At 44.6% G+C, this 19,941-nt stretch overlaps 1 protein-coding gene across 1 annotated transcript in view; it reads right to left on the bottom strand.

Moving 5' to 3' along the window:
• The window catches only part of KANSL1 (KAT8 regulatory NSL complex subunit 1), a gene marked incomplete at its 3' end in the record, with an annotated part of 80,885 nt that overhangs the window by 10,084 nt on the left and 50,860 nt on the right, over positions 1-19,941 (bottom strand). Inside the window, exons 2-6 of the mRNA XM_010167044.2 lie at positions 18,734-18,875; positions 13,495-13,599; positions 8,118-8,233; positions 6,440-6,635; positions 3,175-3,340 (exon numbers count right to left, since the gene is read on the bottom strand). Coding sequence (XP_010165346.2) covers positions 3,175-3,340; positions 6,440-6,635; positions 8,118-8,233; positions 13,495-13,599; positions 18,734-18,875 — 725 coding nt within the window. The remainder of the gene's footprint in view (positions 1-3,174; positions 3,341-6,439; positions 6,636-8,117; positions 8,234-13,494; positions 13,600-18,733; positions 18,876-19,941) is intronic.

Below are 19,941 nucleotides of genomic sequence, written 5' to 3'. Positions count from 1 at the left end.
CTCTGCAGAGGGGACGCAGAGGCAATTAGGAGCTGCCATGGGATTTAGAAACTGCATCTAGATAATCTTAGAGGGCAAGCTGAAGAGAGTCAAGCCTTGTCAGTAGGCTCAGCGGCTGGTAGCTGAATCCCTCAAAAATTTCCCCATCAATTCCAGAGACTGGAAAGCCCCAGCAGATCCCGACAGGCAAAGAGCATGGAGAGAGCTGGCAGAGCACGGGCTGGAGTCGGTTGGTATTAACAGGGGGAACCTGACTCTCAGGGAAAAGCCAGGAGAGCTGCACTTCAAGTATCTTGATGGTTAAAGCTCTGGCTTAGCCCCATCCATTTGCTAAGGATGGGCTATCAGTGTGACAGCAGCTCTCTGGCCACCACTACTGGTTTGTGGAGACGTGTCCCAGAGAACAGAGAGGGGCCAAGTCAGTCCTTTAATGACATTGTCAGCGAGACTGAAGTGGGCTGGCTTTGGGAAAACGGCCTCTTCTCTGCTAATTTTTTGCTTTCTCCTGAAAATTCATAGAATCATAGAATGGTTTGGGTTGGAAGGGACCTTAAAGATCATCTAGTTCCAACCCCCCTGCCATTGGCAGAGACACCTTCCACTAGAATTCACCCCATCCCAGCAGCTCACACATCTGTGGAAGGAGGGGACAGCTCGAAGGGAGAGGAAAAAAACCAAACCCACAAGACAAATTGTCAGCAGAAAATGAATTATTTGCTGGCTTGTCACTGTCCTGCTGTCAGCACTGGTTGCACTAGAGTCTGTGCAGCAAGTGACACTGTCACTTCTCCTCCTCCTCCTCGGTCGAGCGATGCAGGCCTCCCGGGGACCGGCAGATGGCAACCGCACTGAGCTCGAGTGCCCTGGCTCCCATCCTCCCCACCAAGGTTATTACATCATCTGAAAATTCCCAGCGAGAAATCAGACGAACCAGAAAAAAAACCCACCAGAAAACAACAAAAAAAACAAACAAAAAGAGCCCCAAATTGATAAAGGAAAGGGACACAGTGCAAGTGCAGCAGGTTAAAAGCTGCGATGGCTGCGTCCCACTTGCCAGAAGAATAAATGATCTTTTTCCTCCTGCGGCGTCTGGCAGTTTTGCCCTTGGCAAGCTGCACCGGAGATCCCCGGCTGCTGGCACCGGAGGAGCCCGGAGAGACAGGCTCAAAGTGAAAGTCAGCACATGCTCACAGCTCCAAGGCCAGGCTTCATCTAACAACCTCACAAAAAGTATGAACTGAGCCTCTGCTTGTTGACCCAGCCAGTTGGTTTTCAAGGTGAGCCCCAAAATAATCGTGCGGGAGCACTGACAGCAACCTGGATTAATATTCACAGGCAGGGAGACACCTCGATGCAGATTAACACCGTCAGGCAGAGCAATTTCCCTACCTGAACACAATACCTGGCTTTATGTTTGGATAAAAAGTGTCCTCATTCCCAAAAAACAACCCTAGCAAAACTGTATTAAGTATTAGTGAATAATCAATGTTAATCTGGAGGGGGATGGATGGTAGATCTGTACAGATATTTCAAGTTTTACACTGTGTAGTTTTAAAAACAAAAGTTTTTAATCTTGTGCAGCCAGAAAGGATCTTTTAACATTTTAACAGCTGATCCTAAGAAAATGAAAAGTGAATATGGGACGAAATAATTTGCTGCAATAATACACAACAGGTTTTCTCACCGCTTTCTAGGAGATGAGATTTGACACCACAGACAGAGGATTATAAATGCTGTGAAAATCAGGAAATGAATTTCTGCTTCAGGAGTTCACTACGTTAAATTCATTTAGCACTCCTTAACGGAGATGTGTCCTTGGGGGGGGCAGGGTGGGGATTTAGTTTTTAAAAATAGCACTAATTTACTATTTTAGTCTGTTTTAAATATAGTCCTAGTGAGAGATGCCAGATTAATTGTTCCCAGACACTCCACGCATTTCCTACTGTCACACTAAAGTTTGTGCAAAGCTGGAATTTAAACCCAAACACACCCATCAGCTCAATGCTTTAACCAGGACAAACCACTTCACATCAACATGCGAAGCAGGATCCTTCCTCCCAGCACTACCAGTGGCATTTTAACACCTCAGCCAGTCACTCCTACCAAGGAAAGGAACCTTTTTTTTTTATTTATTGCGTGCCTTTCCTGATAAAAGTCCCTGTTTCCTATCATTTGTGGTCCTGTATTTTGTGATCAGAGGGAAAAGCTGACAGATGGACACCAATTTCATGCAAGCCAATAGTTTTTGGTCAAAGAACAAGCTTGTATTTAATTTGGCAGCTTAGGAAGGAAAAGATTCTGTAAGCTACTATTTTTCCCTTGGGAAAAGTCCCTACACATGAAATCTGTGAATACCCCACAGTCAAGGTTGGTTAGTTATTCCTCTTAATGATGATTAACTCTGATACTGTAACACAGGGAAATTAATGTCCTAATGGGAACATCCCTTTTTTCTGTACCCTCTGAACCATGGAAGATCATTTACAATTCCTTACAAGGTCAAAAAAAATTTCCTTTGACTTAAACCAATCCACAAATAATTTTATACAGATGAACAAACTCTGAGGAAGCAAATATTTCTCCAGTGGTTTATAGCCACACAGACACCAACCAGCTAAAGACCCAGGTCCCAATACAGACTCCTCAGCTTCTCCACCCCAAGAGGGGCTCCAGGTCAGGTTCTTATAACACACACACACATTTGTAGCAGAGCAGACTTCAGGTGCAATGCTTTCCCAAACCCGTTCCGCTCCAGTAAATGCTCTGCTCCTAAAAATACTTGCAGATCACAGAATCCCAGAATTGCCCAGATTGGAAAAGCCCTTTAAGCTCATCAAGTCCCATCATGAACCCAACACTGACAAGTTCCCGACTAACCCATGTCCCTCAGCACTGTGTCTACACGACTCTTCAATCCCTCCAGGGATGGGGACTCCACCACTGCCCTGGGCAACCCCTTCCAATGCCTCAGAACCCTTTCAGCAAAGAAATTCTTCCTCACATCCAATCTCAACTGCCCTTGGTGCAACTGGAGGCCATTTCCTGTCACTTGTTCCTTGGTTGAACAGACCCACCCCCACCTCTCTCCACCCTCCTTTCAGGGACTTGGACAGAGCCAGAAGGTCTCCCCTCAGCCTCCTTTTCTCCAGGCAGCTCCGTGGGTGCTGTACTTACCATCTGGGAATGACAGGACAGGATGAATACATGAGTCCAGCTGGGAGAGGCGCTCCAGCAAAGGGGCATCATACTGGATTTCCAGAGTTGTTGAGCTTCGAGAGCCACACAGGGCACATGAAGGGTTCACATCACAGCTACATCGCACCATGGTGTTACGATGGACCTGGAATGTCGAGAGAAAACAGTGTCAACATATGAGAGGACAAAGTATCTAAGGGCTCTCTTCACATGTTCCCCTTTGACAGCCCCCAAAAAATCCACCTGGTTTTTTTTGGGGGGGATGGGTGGGTGTTTTTGGGGTTTAGTTTGGTTTGGGGTTTTTTTCATTGTTTTTTTTGGGGTTTGTTTGGGGTTTTTTTTTTTTAAATACCTGTATAAAACCTGTTCATTTAGTTTGGACTCATAAAAGGAAGCCTTCACTTTGCATAAACACAACTGAAAACCACTACTCGCCAGCACAGACAGTTTAACATCTACTAAATTTGACTAGAAGTGTTTAATTTTATCTAGGTTGAAACCTCATTTATAAAAACCATGAGGCAGCACAATTCAGTTGCCAGAAAGGGAAAAAAAAGCCTTTTTGAGTTCAGGGAGCCATCACTATATGCCAAGAGCTGACACTTACAGGGACATCTTTACAGAGTGAAAAAGGGTGGTTTTCAACCTTGTTTCCTAAACCAGGAAAGACTTTCACTTCATAGATTTATAGACTTTATATAGATTTCATTTATATGAAACCACTATAGGCAGATGCAGGGATGTAAATCTCATACAGAAAAAGTAATCAATGATTCTACATCAAAATGGAAGGATGCATCAAACTGGATCCTGCAGAAGTCTGTTCTGAGTCTAGTATTAATCAAATTATTTCCATTAAGTACTTGAATGATGGAAGAAATAATATCCTTAAAGCTTAGCAAGTAACACTGGAACTGGGAAGGGCTGTAACTTGATGGAAATGATCTAAAATAAATAAAATTTAATTCACTGAGGGCAAATGCAACAAGCAGACGCTTCAGTGACCAGTGAAGAGAAGGAAGAGGTAACTGAGCAGCAGTTCTGCCCAGAGGATCTGGTGGTTGTTAGGGATCAGAAAATGAGGATGAATCAGCAGTGTCGTACCATTACTGAGAATTAACACCCCACAGGGCTTTATAAACAGGATGGCTGTGCAAGACGCAGTGAGGTCATCCTGTCACGCTGTCGGCATTGCTGACGTGCTGCACTCAGCTTTGGGCACTTACTTCAAGAAATGTGTGCACCAAACGGAGAGGAAAGCAACAAAAGAAATATATCTTATGTGTAAAAAATAGAAAGACCCATGGTGTGTTTGTAGAGGTGACCACATTAAGAATTACCACATCAATTTTCACACTCTGGAAAGAGCTACTGAGCAACGAGGGGAGCTGACCAGTTTATACCAGGACTCGGACCACTGGTCATGACTTGAAATGGCAGCCAAGGCAGCTTAGATTAGAAAGTTTGGTTTGTTTGGTTTTGCTGTCTGAAAAACAAGACCAGCTAAGCACTCAAATAGCTTGCCTAAGGAGGTTTAGACAATCTGTCTGGCATGGTATGAGGATAAAACAGTCTGCTCTGGGGCACAGGGATGCTGTGGGTGACTGCAGGAGATCCCTTCCCGTCCTGTTTCACAAGACCAGTCTTGTTTCCAAGCCAAGGCAGGCTACAAACCCACTCAACCCTCAGGCTGCTTTTCTTTCCTACAGGACATCTCCTAACTTAAAAATTTCAAGTGATGTTGGATTCAGATTTTGGAAAACATCAGGCACAGTTCTGGTGATCTCTATTGAAACAGTCAACTCTCCTGGTTGTAAATTCTGCTCGCAGCAATCCACAACCACTCTGTGCTAATGGCAGGGTGTGGTCAACTGGACATGGTGTTTCTCTCCACGACCTAGTCATCACTCAGCCTTCTCTCAAAGGACTGGAGGAGTCCACAGAAATCCTCTGCTATCTGGCACATCTTCTGTCTTTTGGTCGAACCATCTCTGATTATCAAATGGATATTAAGAATATGGTCAATAACTAACACAGAATTAACAGACACTTCTTCAAGTGCACAAGTCAGTATCACCTACAGGATAGTTCATAAATTTCCAAATCACTGAAGATCCTGCAAGCAGTCACTGGAGAGGTTTACCAGAAATACCCCAGATAAAACTGCGAACAAGTAATCAGTTAAAGCTAACTCAGCTGAGTGAGAATCTATTTTGCTCAGAAAAATGTTGCTTCTTGAGCTTCTCTTTTAACACTCCAGCACCCAGAGAGTAAAAACCCCCGAACTCTTGTGGTAAAGTCTGACTTAAAACACTTTGACTCAAAGGTAAGCGGATTTTTTCCCATCTATGGTTCTGCAATCCTAAGAGCTGCATGCACAAAAAAAAAAGGTCCTTATTGCCTCGATTTCTAACTGTCTATCCTCCAACTGACAGTTTATGGCATTCCTAAGAGAAATTAAAAAGAATGAAGCACAGCCTTTCCTCATACAGGGAATAAACTGTATTTTCACTGAACTGAATAAGGGCAAGGAAGACTATAGAGGAGTATAAAGTAACCAACCCCCCCCCCCAAAAAAAAAAAAAAAACAAAAACAAAAAAAAACCCCACCAAACAAATCCAAGAACAGAGTCATGGCACTCAAGTGATTTCTAAACTCAGGCAGCAGAAGTGAACACAATCACTTTGGCAGCCTTTTGCAAGACATCCCACATATGTCTGGTCAGACAACTGCCGTTTTGATTTGAGCAGGTAGCAGCGAGTTCCAGGGGCTGTGTTAATTCCTCTGCTCAGAGTTAAGGTTTCCCCAAAACTTGACTTTTCAGAGCTTCTTTCGACTGCTCAGACTGTGCCACATTGAACTACCCAGCCTGAAGTTCACCTCAGGCTGGTTGGTTTTAGAAAAGAAAACCCACATCAGAGTTCAGCATCTCCCCTCCCCAGTGACAGCTAATAAAATTCTTCCAACAAATTAAAAACTTCTCCTTAATTTCTCCTTTACTTTTCCAACAGCCTTTGAAGTCTCACTGTCCTCTTCTTCCTCTCCATTATTTTTTTCCCCTCTTAATAACCACAAATGTTCCCAAAACAGGGAGATCTCTTCATGCAAGGAGCAAGAACACACTGGCCCAACGCCTCAGTACCTCACCATGCTCTTTGGTGTGGAGCTTTAGCTATATACTACATTAAAAAAAAAAGCAGTATATAGCTAAATATATTCCAAATATTCCAAACCAGCACTGACCTTTTTGGAAAGGGGCATAATGCTGCTCGGTCGAACAAGCCGTCGCTTCTTACAGCTCAGTACCGGGCGAGTGCGAGCTGCTACACACGTTCCATCCGAAGATGAAGAAACCATGTTTAGTCGTTGTTTTTTATGCAAGAGCTCCTCAGCTTCCTGGCCATCTCCCTGAGCATGTTCTGCCAGGCCAGGCTGAAGACTGCCCAAGAAAAGAGAAGACAGAAGATAGCGTTATTTATTCAGCTGTCCCACATTACCCAGCAGTACCAGCCAGGTTTATCATTCAGACCTTAGCAAACACTCTAAGCTGAGTTTAAAGCACTGCAGTTTCACGAGGCAACAGCTTTTATCAAGCCAACTCTTAATTTTTGCTTTTACTTTGGTCACTTTCCATACTCTCCCCACCACTGAACCTTTGACAAAATATCTTTGGAAGTTCTGAACAAAAACCAGCATTTAAAGTCAGACACAGAGCAAGACCAAAAGCTACTCTAGACCTTAACAGCTTTAATCCTACAATTCAGCTTCGCCCAGAATTACAGTTCAGGGCATCTTCAGACAACAGGCTCTCACGAGTCTAAATGCCAGAGAAGACAAAACAGAGAACACATAATTTTCTAGAAAAAATATTTATTTAACCTCGATGTAAACTTGATTCTGATTAATATTTGAGAACTATACCTCTAACAACTCTCAGCAGTGACACCAGAAAGGTGCAATGTTAAAATCAACCTGTTGTACGTACAAAGGAGTTTCCTGTCCACACGCAGTGACCCTGCCCTTACCATAATATCGATGCACCACGCTGCCAACCAGATACCAGCGCAGCCCCTCATCTAGGGAACCTTTTCAAGTATATTTTACAAGTGTTTCATTTCTGAAAATGCAAAACATGAAAGCCCTGTGGTCTAAGGCTCTGCAGTTCAAAGGCTACAGGCACACAAAGGGCTCTGTTATCGCCTGCAGTGTTTCAGCTGTAGCAATGAGTTAGTTGATTGGTGCTTTCTACGCTTGCTCACACTGCACCAGTGCAGCATCCCTCCCCTCCTCAAGGTACTAATTAAGTGCAACGGTGCTGGCAATGCTTCTCTAGCCACTATCAAGAACTTTGAAGCATCATGTGTTCAAGGATTTTCAAGTGGTTCAACCCTTGTAGCACTGAAGGATTTCTTTCACTTGTTTTCATTTACCCACTTAAAAACTTTCTCAACAAAAACAACCTGGAGAAACAAAGAATTTAGAAAGTCTTACTCCCAAAATCAATGGGATTTGGGTTCCTCAGTACCTCCAGAAAAATGGGCCAGTGGTTCCAGATACTTCTGCAAAGTAATTGCAAGCAGGCCACTAGCACCTTTGAATCATACAATTTGCAAGTGTATTAAAAATACCCATAAAGAAGCAGTTTTGAACATGCTCACTGCATGGTTGCCTGCAGGGCTTGTTCATGTAAACACAGCTCAGTCTAATACCATTTTCAGAAAAACAATGCAGTAGAAAACCTCAAGCAAGCAACCTCCTCCAAAACGTTTCCAAGCGTGATCTACTACGAGACTTTTTTCAAAAACAGCCCATTTACACCGTTACCAACCCAGTTACTACCAAGCAGCAAGTTACAGGCTGGTTTCCAATGGGACTATGTCAAGATGATAAAAACTTTTCCCATAATGTGCCATCAACTTACGTGTTAATAACTCCATTGACGGGTCTTGGTGCTCCACAGGGCTTGGCGGGATGGGATTCAGGAGTATTTGCAGCAGAAATACCCAAGTTCTCTAGTGGCTGGGATCCAGAAACACTCTAAGGAAGGATGAGAAAGATCATAAATTAATTTTAAAAGCTTCTTAAATAGCCACAACTTTCTTATTCTGAGTTTCTAGTTGAGGATTCTGCACTGTAGCCATGGGTTTCCACAGAGGACTTTAAAACAAGGGTTCAGAAATCATCATGTGAAGAGAAGACCAGAGATGTAAGGACTTCTTAGGGAGCGGCTCTGGCAAGAGGATGGATGGATACACAACAGCATTTTGAATGCAAGAACCAAAGGACTTCAATTCCCCTCAGGCAACGACTAGGGAGCATGAAAGGGTGAGGTCTGTAAGGAGGTTTTAGTGTTATGTCTCAAGAGCGCAAACAAGTTCATCACCACCTGTAAACCTCGCAGGCGTCTCCTCAAGTTTGATGTTGCGCTCTAAGCCACACGGCTGCAAACTCTTGTCTAAGCACTTTGGGGGAAAATGGGAGGAGAGGGGAGAGGAGAACAGACTTGCAAAACTGAATTTGCATTTTAACTAAATACCTGTGCAAACACGGTCCCAAAAGCACTTTACAAAGTTATTTTAAATGAGTATGCACACAAGCTGTGGGGTTTGGATACAAGCAGGCCAGCTCTATAAAACTAAAACTGGCTGATAAACACAAAGCTGGAAACACCTTTTTGTTGAGAGGAAAGTAAGTAAAAACTAAAGACACAGATTTCCCAAATTCCTTCAGCCTGAGACGTGAAACACAAAACCCCTCGCTCGGCAGCCAGCAGCAGTTACTGCGCGGCTGCAGCACCGAAGGCTGCGCGTCTCCCACCGCCCTGCAAGTGGCCTCAACGGGGGGACTGTCACCACAGCTTCCAAGGACACATGGGCTCTGTCCCTCCTGCCACTGACATTCCCTACTCTCCACCCCAGCATGTGTTGGTGTGGTCCAGTGAGTTTATACCTCTGACACTCATCACTCCCCCCAGTCTCATCCTTGCAGCACCTTCTTTTTGTTTTCAGACACACTCTCCCTCCTCCTCCTCCCTGGGGTTAAACTTCATTTCTTCGTGCAGCACTTCCTACACTCACCGCCAATGTCTCTAGCTGTGTTCTGTGTTTCCCCCTTTGCACACGCAAAGGCAGTGATGCAGTTCAAGTACTCTTAAAATTGAAAAAAAAAATAGAAAAAAAAGGAAAAAAAGGAAAAAAAAGAAAAAAAAATAAGGTCTGACTTATCTACATAGATGGTTGCCCGGCCAGGCAGCCCCACTGCTTGTCACCTGCTCCATCCCAAAAGCACTGGTATTGTATCGATTAAAATCATCCCTGCAATCACTCCTCCAACTTAATGAACAAATAAAATCAGGCTACAGCGGTGCTGGACTAACAGTTTCCAGAGCAGCAAAGACCTGACTCACCAAGGGAAGAACAATTTCTAACAACGCAGACAACTTCTGCCCATTGCCTGTTTGAGGAACTTTCCTGGGTTTTCTACACTTCTGCTAAAAAAGACATTTCTCTTGGGGGGAGCAGAGCCAGGACTGGATGGACAGGATCATTCCGACACTTGGTCTGAGCGCGCAGATGTAGGGGCATGATCAGATCACACCAGAAGAGTTACACAAGCAGAACGTGGCACCCTGGTGAGGTGAAGTCAGTGCAGGAGCTGAACCTTTTCCCTTTGGTTTCCAGAGGTTTGGCAAGGCTGAGCCTTCACGTGACACCTCCGCCGGAGGCACCCATGGTTCAGGAGGGTGGGTACACATGACTCATAAGCTCTTTTGAAATAGAGTATTTATCTTCTCCAGAAAGGGTCTTAAAGGAGGAACCTCTTCTCCAAGAGCTCTCTCCAGCTTGGTGGTTCAAGATGGGAAGAGGGTGACTCCTCTGCTTCCTATGGAGGAGCTGGGAAGTGTCAATCAAAAGTCTATTTATCAGAAACTGCCCAGGCTCACCTTATCACACCGAAGATGGGTGTGCCCTCCTGACAAGGCTCTGACACGAGCAACGGGGGAAGGAGCAGGACTGCAAGAACTGACATCTCCAAGAGGCAGAGCTCTTGCACCAGCTCCTCCTGGATGCACCTCCCTGTGCCATGTCTTCTTCTGGGGCTGGTTGGGCAGCCAGGCTGGGATCCAGAGTAGCGTTCATCACATCAGGATCGCATGGATGCTCCAGACTGAGTTCTTCTCTGTGTTTTTTGATACGCTTGGGGTCTGGAAGTCCAAGTTTTTAGGATCCCTAGGACTCTTGCGGGCAGAGATTCAGCTTTAGCACACCTTGTTGCACATGAAACCAGGAGTGTGCAAACTACCAGGGGCTCTCACAGCAGTAAAGAAGCTGTATGTTGGCAGGCAGTTATGACCCAAAACCAGGAATGCCCCCCGAATTCCCAAGAAAACCAAACAAAACCAGACAGGTTGGGACCTTCACTTATTACTACAAACCCCTAACACAGGGAAAAGCTTTACCAAGACACTCACAGAATCACAGAATGTTGTGAGTTGGACTCCATCAAGATCTTTTCTCATTTATTGTTAAAAAGCCCTTCACTGCCGATAGGATTGGTTCCTCCTAGGGATTATCACCCGCATCCCAAGATGATGCCTGAGGACACATATCCTGCATTCACACTGGCCAAGGGAAGTAGCCAAGAATGGATGAGATCCAAAGAGGGGCTGGGGATGAGACAGGATGGGTTCCTTACTCCACATCGTGGACCTGTCTCTTACTCTGCCAGTTTGGGGATGGGAGGAAGAAAAAAAGGCAAAAATAAGGGCCACATCCTAGAGCAGCCCAGAGTTCCAAAATGACAAGCACGTCTCCAGAAGTCTAAGAAATACCCCTCCAGTAAGTGTCCTAACGCAACAGGAATGGTCTCTGGGCTCATCTCTGACTCTGAGTAGATCACAGATTTGACTCAACACCCCACCCTTAATGAGTAAGTCTAATTAGGCACAAGCCCTCCAGCAGCAGCAGGGTGTAGAAGCTGGGTGCCCAGAGGCAACGTTTCTGGTTGCTGACACCTCCAGCACTGCTGCAGAGAAGCGGGCAGCACGCAGCCACGGCGCGTCCACCAGCAGCCACGCCTGGAAGGAGAATAAAAAATCTGTTTTGGGAGGAGTTACTCTCCAAAACAGCAAGGACAAGTGGAGGAGTAGCCACAAGAAGGTGCCAAGTAGAAACCTGCAGGCTGCTTCACATTGAAAATGTTGTTCTTCACTGCTCTCAGTAGCTATTATTTGTGCCAGTGTTACCTTCAAGACCTGCAAGAGACATCGGATCTCCATAGTGCTACTGCTGCAGCAAAGGCCCCGTCTGAAGAGCTTACACCCGAGTGAAAGGGATGAGAAAAGGGATGAGAAAAGGGACAAAGCAGGGAATGAATAAACACAGCAACAGTGAGATGGCTGTGACAGCACTGGCCAAGCAAACAATTTCTTTTCCATGTATTAGAAAACCTATACACATTTTCTATTCTATACCTAGAGAGGAGATGCCTAAGACACTCTAGAACAGGACAATGTCACAATTTTCTAAGTGTATGGAAAATGTCTTTCGTGTGCAGGGGACAAAGTCAAGGGGGGACACAGTCCTTCCATCTGCAGATTTGAGGCTGAAAATACACTCGTGTCAAATAAACATCCTGATTAAAACAGATAAGAAAGAAAATATTCTTCCTATCACTGTTAAATTTGATCATTTATCTCTGTTATCAGCCTGCTATTTACAGTTTAGCTCCCAAATAACAGCCAATTCATCAGTGCAGGAGCATGCCATCTCTGAAGCAAATCAGAAGACGCTGTCACTGCATTTGTTTATTATTCTCTGAGTGCTTTTTGGGTTAAAGTAGGAAAGGAGGGGGCACACATGACAGACAGACATCACTGTTCTAAACCAGACACTGCGTAATGCTTGTGATTCAATCACGATCTGTAGCAGCCCCTGTCATCCTGGCTCTCCAGCCTCCCGTCGCTCCTCCAGCGTGGCTCTGTTTTCATCTGAAGCACCATCTACTATTTCAGTCATGAGCAAAACCTGTTCATTGTACCCAACTGCACAGCAGAATTTTAGGTTCAGTTAATCTGCTAATTAAAGACTTAAATTCCAAACACACATCTGAAAGGTAGTGTCAAGAGAGGAAGCATTTTATCACAATCACTCGTAATAACCCCTTTGCAGTCCGGTGTTAACCAAAAATTTCACAGTATTTCGTATTATTCAGTATCGGGAAAACTCTGTCACAAAGTCTTGCCAGCGAGAGGAGAAAACACTCAAAGTACAATTTTACGGTCACTTCTAGTTAAGTTTTTTTATCTGTATCAACTACATTGAGTATTGGCTTATATTAGATCTTAGGAAGAAATTCTTTGGTGTGAGGGTGGTGAGACACTGGCCCAGGTTGCCCAGGGAAGCTGTGGCTGCTCCTCCCTGGAAGTGTTGAAGGCCAGGTTGGATGAGGCTTTGAGCAACCTGGTCTAGTGGAAGGTGTCCCTGCTGCTGGCAGGGGGGTTGGAACTGGATGAGCTTGAAGGTCCCTTCCAACCCAAACGAGTCTGGGATTCTATGAAACTCAAGGACTCCCACTGCAGTGAAGCTTCGTTCCTCCCCAAACGCGGCATGAGGACAGCAAAGCAGGAACACTGCAGCTTGGTAGCAGGAGTTTGAGCCACGCAGGGACCATCCTTCTCTTAGTACTACAGCACAACTTCAAAATCCTCCATTTCAATACATTGATGTGTCCCACAAGATCAAAAGTAATCACAGCCAGGCTGAACAGTACGATCAAGCCTTTAGTCTGTGGCCTACATTTCTGCATTAAATAATAAATACCTGGCATTCCACATAGTTTCCAGTGCATCTCCCTGAAATAATCAGTTCCATTTCCAAGGGGTAACACTCAGGCAGATATTAATAGCTACATCTTTAGAAGCCTTTGCTAATTGTGCTGCTCTCAGTTTGAGGTACTTTTTTTGCTAGAGGGAAAGGATTAGTTAGGATTTTTAAGCTTTACAAAATGCTAATGCATATTAAAAAGGTACCCCAAGGAACTCTGTTCTAAAAGGTGTTTAAATCTGACTGTTTATTAACCCCAAAATAATCTGGGAGGAGGGTGAGCTACACAGACCAACAGATCAGCTATTTCCTTGTGAAGTCCCACAGAGAGATGCTTCTGCAGGAGGCCAGTCCCATGCCAGACACACAGTTTGAGTGTTTCTCTCCACTGCAGCTTAAAGGCTGAACCTTCCCTACCCAAAATTCATCAACGTGAAGTATCTGGACCCAGTCGCTTCTGCTGCTGGCACTTACCAGCCGGTCAGCCCCAGGCTCCAGTTTAACTTCAGCACTAACGGGACGGGATGCATCATCTACTGCAGGATCAGGGGGTGATGCTTCACCAAGAACTATCAGCCCCTGGAAGAGAGGGAAGGGAACAGGAATTAACTGTGGGTCCTTCGGTCTCAGCAGGGAAACTGCGCATCCATCGTGCCCCAGAAACTACAACCGCTGCACAGCAAGGCTTGCGTCCCCACCGCGTGTTTCAGACAACGATGCCAAACCAAATCCCCTGCTGCCTGGATTTTCCTGACATCTAAGCTGAACTCAGAGGAGGAAGGACAGTGGCTGAAGCCAGATCACATGCCTTCAAGCCCATTCATAGTAGACAGTTAGCTCCCTCTCGGGCAAAACTGCTGAAATGGTGCTGTGTCCTGTTTCCCGTTTCCCACCCCTTCCCCTCCTCCCACACACGAGGAGGTTCAGGGAGACGTATGCCAGCAGCAAAACCAGAGAGAACATTTTGCCGTAGCACAGAGCAGGAAACGACTGTTTTCATCGTCCAAAGTGGAACTCGCCACCACAGCTGAGCAAACAATTTTGAGCGGGTGCCAAAAATCTACAGTCAAACTTGTTACTCTGAGCAGACTTTTTTTTTTTTTTTTTTTTTTCCAAAGAAGTGATGTTCACAAAATTCAATAAGGAAAGAAAAACACTGATAAACAAGTCATTGCTATAAACCTAACGGGACAAAGCACAGCGGCAGAGCACTGTTTTATCAGGCTTAACATATGTTGTCTTGTTGATATTTTGCTCTTAAGTGAAGCTTACTCTAAAGGCAGGACTGCTTTCTCTCTGAACATCGTCAAGTAAAAGAAAATCATTATAGTTATGCATATTCTGAGCTATATTATAACAAAAAAGCAGGCTAAAATGTGCAAGAGAGAGCTGGTAGAACCTACAGGCCATGAATATAGTCCAGGACAAAGACAAGTCAGAGCAAGTTTGCATTTGGTCAAACAAAGAACTATGAAAAGAGTTGCTCAGATTAGGAAAAGGCAGATCAATCATCTGAAAACAATTCTGGAGGCTGCATGGTGTGGCACAAGAAAGTCAGCCTGGAAGGGAACCTGTCCACGTTATCTGGAAAGAGGAGAGAGCTACAAAGCTTCTCTCAAAGTCCACAAAGTCAAATCTTACATGACCATGGAAACTGCACATGGAAGTTGCTCGTAAGGCTGATTTTCTGCCTTGACATAATCTATACAAGAGATTTCTGGCTTTCCAGAAAGACAGCAGTAGCCCACAGTGCAGGGATACTTTATTTAAAAACAGTTCATAAATAAATAGAACTGTATGTGGCTCTGACCAGCAATGAGGAAGTAACCAGCTTCTAGAATAAACACGGTGACGATTTTCTAGAGTTTTCTGACATCCCTGAAGGATGCTGAGTGGATGAGAGGTTGTACATCTAAACTCAATTAAATACTGCTGTGCTTTCCAAAAGCAACCCATCACATTTTGCCACTGCTTCTAGAAACATCCTCAGGCATGCTTTGGCAAAGAGGCTGGTCACCTCCAGATGTCTGGTGTAGGAGACAGTGGACATGAACAAGGGAGAAACTGGGACTGAATGCAAAATTGGAACCAAGGAAACTGCTCAGCGAGAGAATGACAGGGAAGCACGGGTATCAGGAACAGTAACAGCCACCAAGGATGTCCACCTTCAGTTTTAAGGAAGAGGATGAAGGGAGCTGCTCCACTCCTCAGGAAGGAGCAGTAATTAATTCTATATACCATGGATATTTGTTTAGGAGTATGTCCCTTTCCTGGTGACTTTGAAGCAGAGGCAACACTTAACGCAGCCTTCCCTGTGACAGTCACAGCTTTGGTTTTCATTCCCTCAAACAGATGCTGCTGCCCAAAACTACCAAGGACACCAGTCCTCCTCTCCCAGCCCATGAGACAGCTTCTACAGACCTGCAGGCTGGATGGCATCTTCCTACTGAGGGCTTGTGTTCTCTGCTTTGCTTCTAAGAGTTTGAAATTTCTGTTATTTATGCATTTCTGAGTAACAGAGAGGAATGAGAAGGGCAAAATCAAACGACCATCTCCCTTTCAGGAAGGCAAAAGGAGCAGAGTATCTGAATTATTCCAAGGTCACACAATACTTGCTTTTCAACAGCATTCTCCAAAACAAAGAAAAAAGGAAGGCCTCCTCCAAGTTTGCCGCTTCTCTACTCCCATTTTTATCGCTCATTATGGTATTAATGAGAAGTCAGTTGCACAGGTCTCAGATAGAGACAGATATAGAGATAGATCTCAGATGTCTCACAGTCCTGTAATGCTCAGCAGCTTCTGCCAAGAGACTAATGGGTGAGGAAGAGGACTAACATACATTAAGACACATCAGAAAGAGATTGAGTGTCCTAACAGCTCTGCAGAAGAACTGCAGCATCTCTTATCATGCCCCAAGCCCGACATACGGCTGCAGACAGAGGAAACTCATACGAGAGCTGCAAATTCTTCCAGCAAGAGGCTCCTCCTAACTCCCATCCCACCCTTCCCATCACGCGTTTCTCTTGACTCAGCAGCTCTGACCAGAGCACAGCCCTCCCCACGGGAAGGCTGCACACAGATCAGACCAAAAGCTTGAAGGGAACACAGAGAACCCAACTTGGACGGTCTGGGAACAAGTTGAACCCGGGTCTGCAGAGACAACATGCAAAACAACCCCATCTTTAAGGAGTTTCAGTCACTGTATTCAACCATGTCCACCACTACACAAAATTCCTGCTTTTTGCTGGAACCCTTCATCTTGATTTACCTCTTATTCCATCCAAGAGTGAAACTTGTAAGAGACACAGAAAAAGAGAAAAAATGCTGTTTGTTCCTTTCTAAACAGGGAGCATCTGTCACCCACCCATGCAGGGAGGTGCTAAAACACTGCGTGGGGGGAAGACCAGCACCGGGCCACACCCCATCTCAAAAAGACCCAACAAAGCACATTTGTGCAAAGAAACAAAACCACCTTATTACCTTCACGGACAGCCAGTGCCTGAAATTAACTGTATAGGCTCTTCAAAACCAACACAGAATTGAAGGCACGGCAGCCCACTATTTTTAAGTGCCAGAAAGCACTGTACTTTACAACTAACTCTGCACACATGCTCAGTGATTTGTTGTTTTCCTCCACATCTCACCAGGCTCCGACCGAGTCGACCCGAATGTGCCGAAAACACAATTACTGCCCAGACACCCAAGCAGCAGTGTACATTCAAAACAGGTTATTTTCAACTGCCTGGTCCTTCTCTTGCTTTTGATTTGACAAAAAAAAAAAATAAAAAAATGCACCTTTCTTGAAGGGTACACTGGGATGACAAACTTAACATATAAAGGTAACTAACTTAAAAAAAAAGAAGAATAAAATAGAATAGCAACTTTGAATTCCTGCAGCAGCTAAATCTGAACTTCCTTATGGCCAAATAAGCTGGAGTTACGTTGATAGAAAAAACAAGGTGTCTCTAAATTCTTTAATTGTTGTCCTTGTACAATTTGAAGCCAAATCCATTCCAACAAGACTCCTGTATTACTGAAACATGCACTCGTTTCTCTAGTCTCCTATTCTTGTCCCAGGCTGCTTTTATGAATCTCAGACTCTTGAGTTTTCATTGTTGAAATGAAACGTTTCACAAGGCATCCTTGAGCTCAATGACACCAAGATGATGACAGCTGGGTGCAAGCAGTCATCTCTGTGAAGTCCTATCAGAAAGATGGGGTATTTGATACGCGCTTTCTTGTTCAGCCACTACCAAATCCCCAACATCTGAACCCTTCTGCCACTCTAAGTGCCATGCTTTCTCTTGAATTAATGGATTAGGTTATCACAGTTGAGGAGTTTTTGTTTGAACAAATCAAAAAAAGATGACATCCTGTTTTCCAAAACCTCAGCTGTACTTTTCAACTTTGACACGATACCGTGATGTTCTCCTTTCAGACCTAGAGACTGCAACCTTAGATAAAGGCATATGGGATGCTTGTAGCCATTATCGGGCCATTTCACGAGTCTGTCAAGTTGTCATCATCTGGGGAAAGCACTGAATCTTCCACTTCATTAGATGAGTTTTCTCATTTCTTCCATTACATAACTTTTAGCATATAAATGTTTAGCTATTTTGTATTGTATACTTAAAGAGACCGTGTTGCAGGATTTGCTTTCCTAAGAAAGGAGGAGGACGATTCTTTCTGAAACTGGTTCATTAATCTGACATACAATCTGCTTCCCAGAAGCCTTTTCCTCTCATCTCAGTAATGGATTCCATTCAGCAAGCTGTGCTCTTCCACCTAGTCATTTATAGCCCCTGCTCACTCAATTAGCCTGTTTTTCTACATAGCTGCATAACAGTCCAGTCTTCCTCCCCTGCCTCTGCTTTCTACCCACCTGGAAGCCCCTCTCCCCACCGCCCCCAGAGCACCACACATCTTGGGAAAAGCATTTGGTGAACTCTGAATTCCTGAGGATCTGTAAGTTGATGCAATACCATGAGCCTTCTTGCTACAAACTCCTGACATTCCTCTCTCCAAGGCCTGACATTTAGTCGTGCATGCCTGAACAAGTCTTGATAACAATTCCTTCCTCATCCTTTCTCTGCTCTCCCCCATTCTCCCACCATCTGAGAGCAAGCTTGAAAAAAAATAATTCCTTCCACAGAGAAAGGTCAGCACCTAGAAACAGGGGTTTTTTATGATACAGACTCAATTTTAAGCCTGTGCTATGTGATAGCATCTGAAGTTAACTTCCTCCATCGTCCCCTCCCTTCCCTAGTAAATCTCTTGTGAAGTTGTTCTTATCCCCATTTTCAGCTACTCCCAAAAAGAAACATTTTCAGCCACTCCCAAAAAGAAAGAATGGGAAGGTTGGTGGCTTTTTTGTTTGTTTGTTTGTTTTTTAAATCAAATAAAAAAGAGAAAGGTTTGAACAATGGGGAACAGCAATACACATGTAAAAGTGACAGTTTTGTTCAATACCCAAAGACTGACTTTGAAGTAAGGTATTGCTCTCTTCACGTTACCATACTGGACCAGGGAGATGAATTACACTCAGCCCATGCCAAATAGCTTTACAATTAGTCACAACTGTGCAATATGCTTTTTGAGAGATGCAAGGGGGGGGAAAAAAGCATCAGACTTTGTATAGGCACTGTCCAGTGCATCAGAAAAGGAGGCAGCCAGAGCAAAATCACATGTATCCACAGGCACTGCTGGTCCTCACCTTATTGGCTCTAATCTGCTTGTAAATGTCCGTTTGCTGCCGGATTCGGTATTCCAGGTCCGAGACGTGGGCTTGGAGCCAATTCCAGCGACTGACGATGGCTGCACGGTCTGCTGCCCATCTCCACTCTGCCCTTCGCCTCCTGAAAAAACAGAGAAGGGAAGGGGGGGATTATTTTGAGTGTGATTTTAATTATACAGTCCAGAAAAATCCCTAGCAGAACTGACAGATAGATCAAAAGCTACATTCTGAATGGCATGACTGATACCATCTAGCCACTGCTAATAATTACCAACTGAACTGGAGACGTGTTATAAAAGCCATGCCTCCGCAGAGCAATATTAAAACAACTTTTGGTACCCAGTGATTGAAGTCCTGCCTATGCAAGCGTTAAGATTTTATTCCACGCTCAGCTGAACCAGCAGCTCCAGTCTTACCTGGCCACATCTGCCAGACCCACTTTTCCAAATCTTGGAGAAAAAAAAAATAAAAAAAAATCTCATCTGCCCTTCCTTCCATGACAGAGCCTCTTAAAAAAAAAGACCTCTGTCATCAGTGACAAAATACACCTGAACACCAGCGTGTACCACAATTATAACTCAGCGCAAGTTTCACAACGTGTCATCGTTGGGTTTTAAGAGTAACCACTGTTTGGAGACAAGCAACAGAGTTAACAGCACCTTGCACAAGCTGCTCCCCTGCACCGAGGTGCTGTAAAAGTAAACTTGACTTCTGCATCTGCTGGCTTGAGCGAGCAAACAAAGGAGCCAGGAAAACACATCAGAAATTACCACGCGAATGATGAGTCCTGGTCGCCGGGACTCAGAGGCGCAGTGTGAGAGAAGGTGAACACGTGTGGGTGCATGGGGGGAGCCCACACACTTTGCAGCTCTTGACTGATTTCCTACCTTCTTTATCTCTGCTGCAAACACAAAGTACAGTTCTGCAGGAGCATAAATGTGCTTTCACTAATGCATTTACACCATTGCATTTTACGGTCAGCTGTTCCAAAACCAGCTTTACTCTCTACTACCGCACTCCAGGGCAGAAAGGCAAAAACCTGACAAAGATTTTAAGGTGTATAAATCCATGGCTCCACTCCCCCACACTGAAAGCCATCATATTATGAAAATATACCCTAAGCATCCTGATTCCTAGTGGATAAATATTAAGGCTACTCAGAAGGGAAGAAAACCACAACACAGTGC

Source organism: Antrostomus carolinensis, unplaced genomic scaffold, assembly GCF_000700745.2.
Source record: "Antrostomus carolinensis isolate BGI_N321 unplaced genomic scaffold, ASM70074v2 scaffold104, whole genome shotgun sequence".
NCBI classification, from domain to species: Eukaryota; Metazoa; Chordata; class Aves; order Caprimulgiformes; family Caprimulgidae; genus Antrostomus; species Antrostomus carolinensis.
The sequence above is the reverse complement of the archived record's forward strand: the minus strand, read 5'-3'. Positions and strand labels throughout refer to the sequence as shown.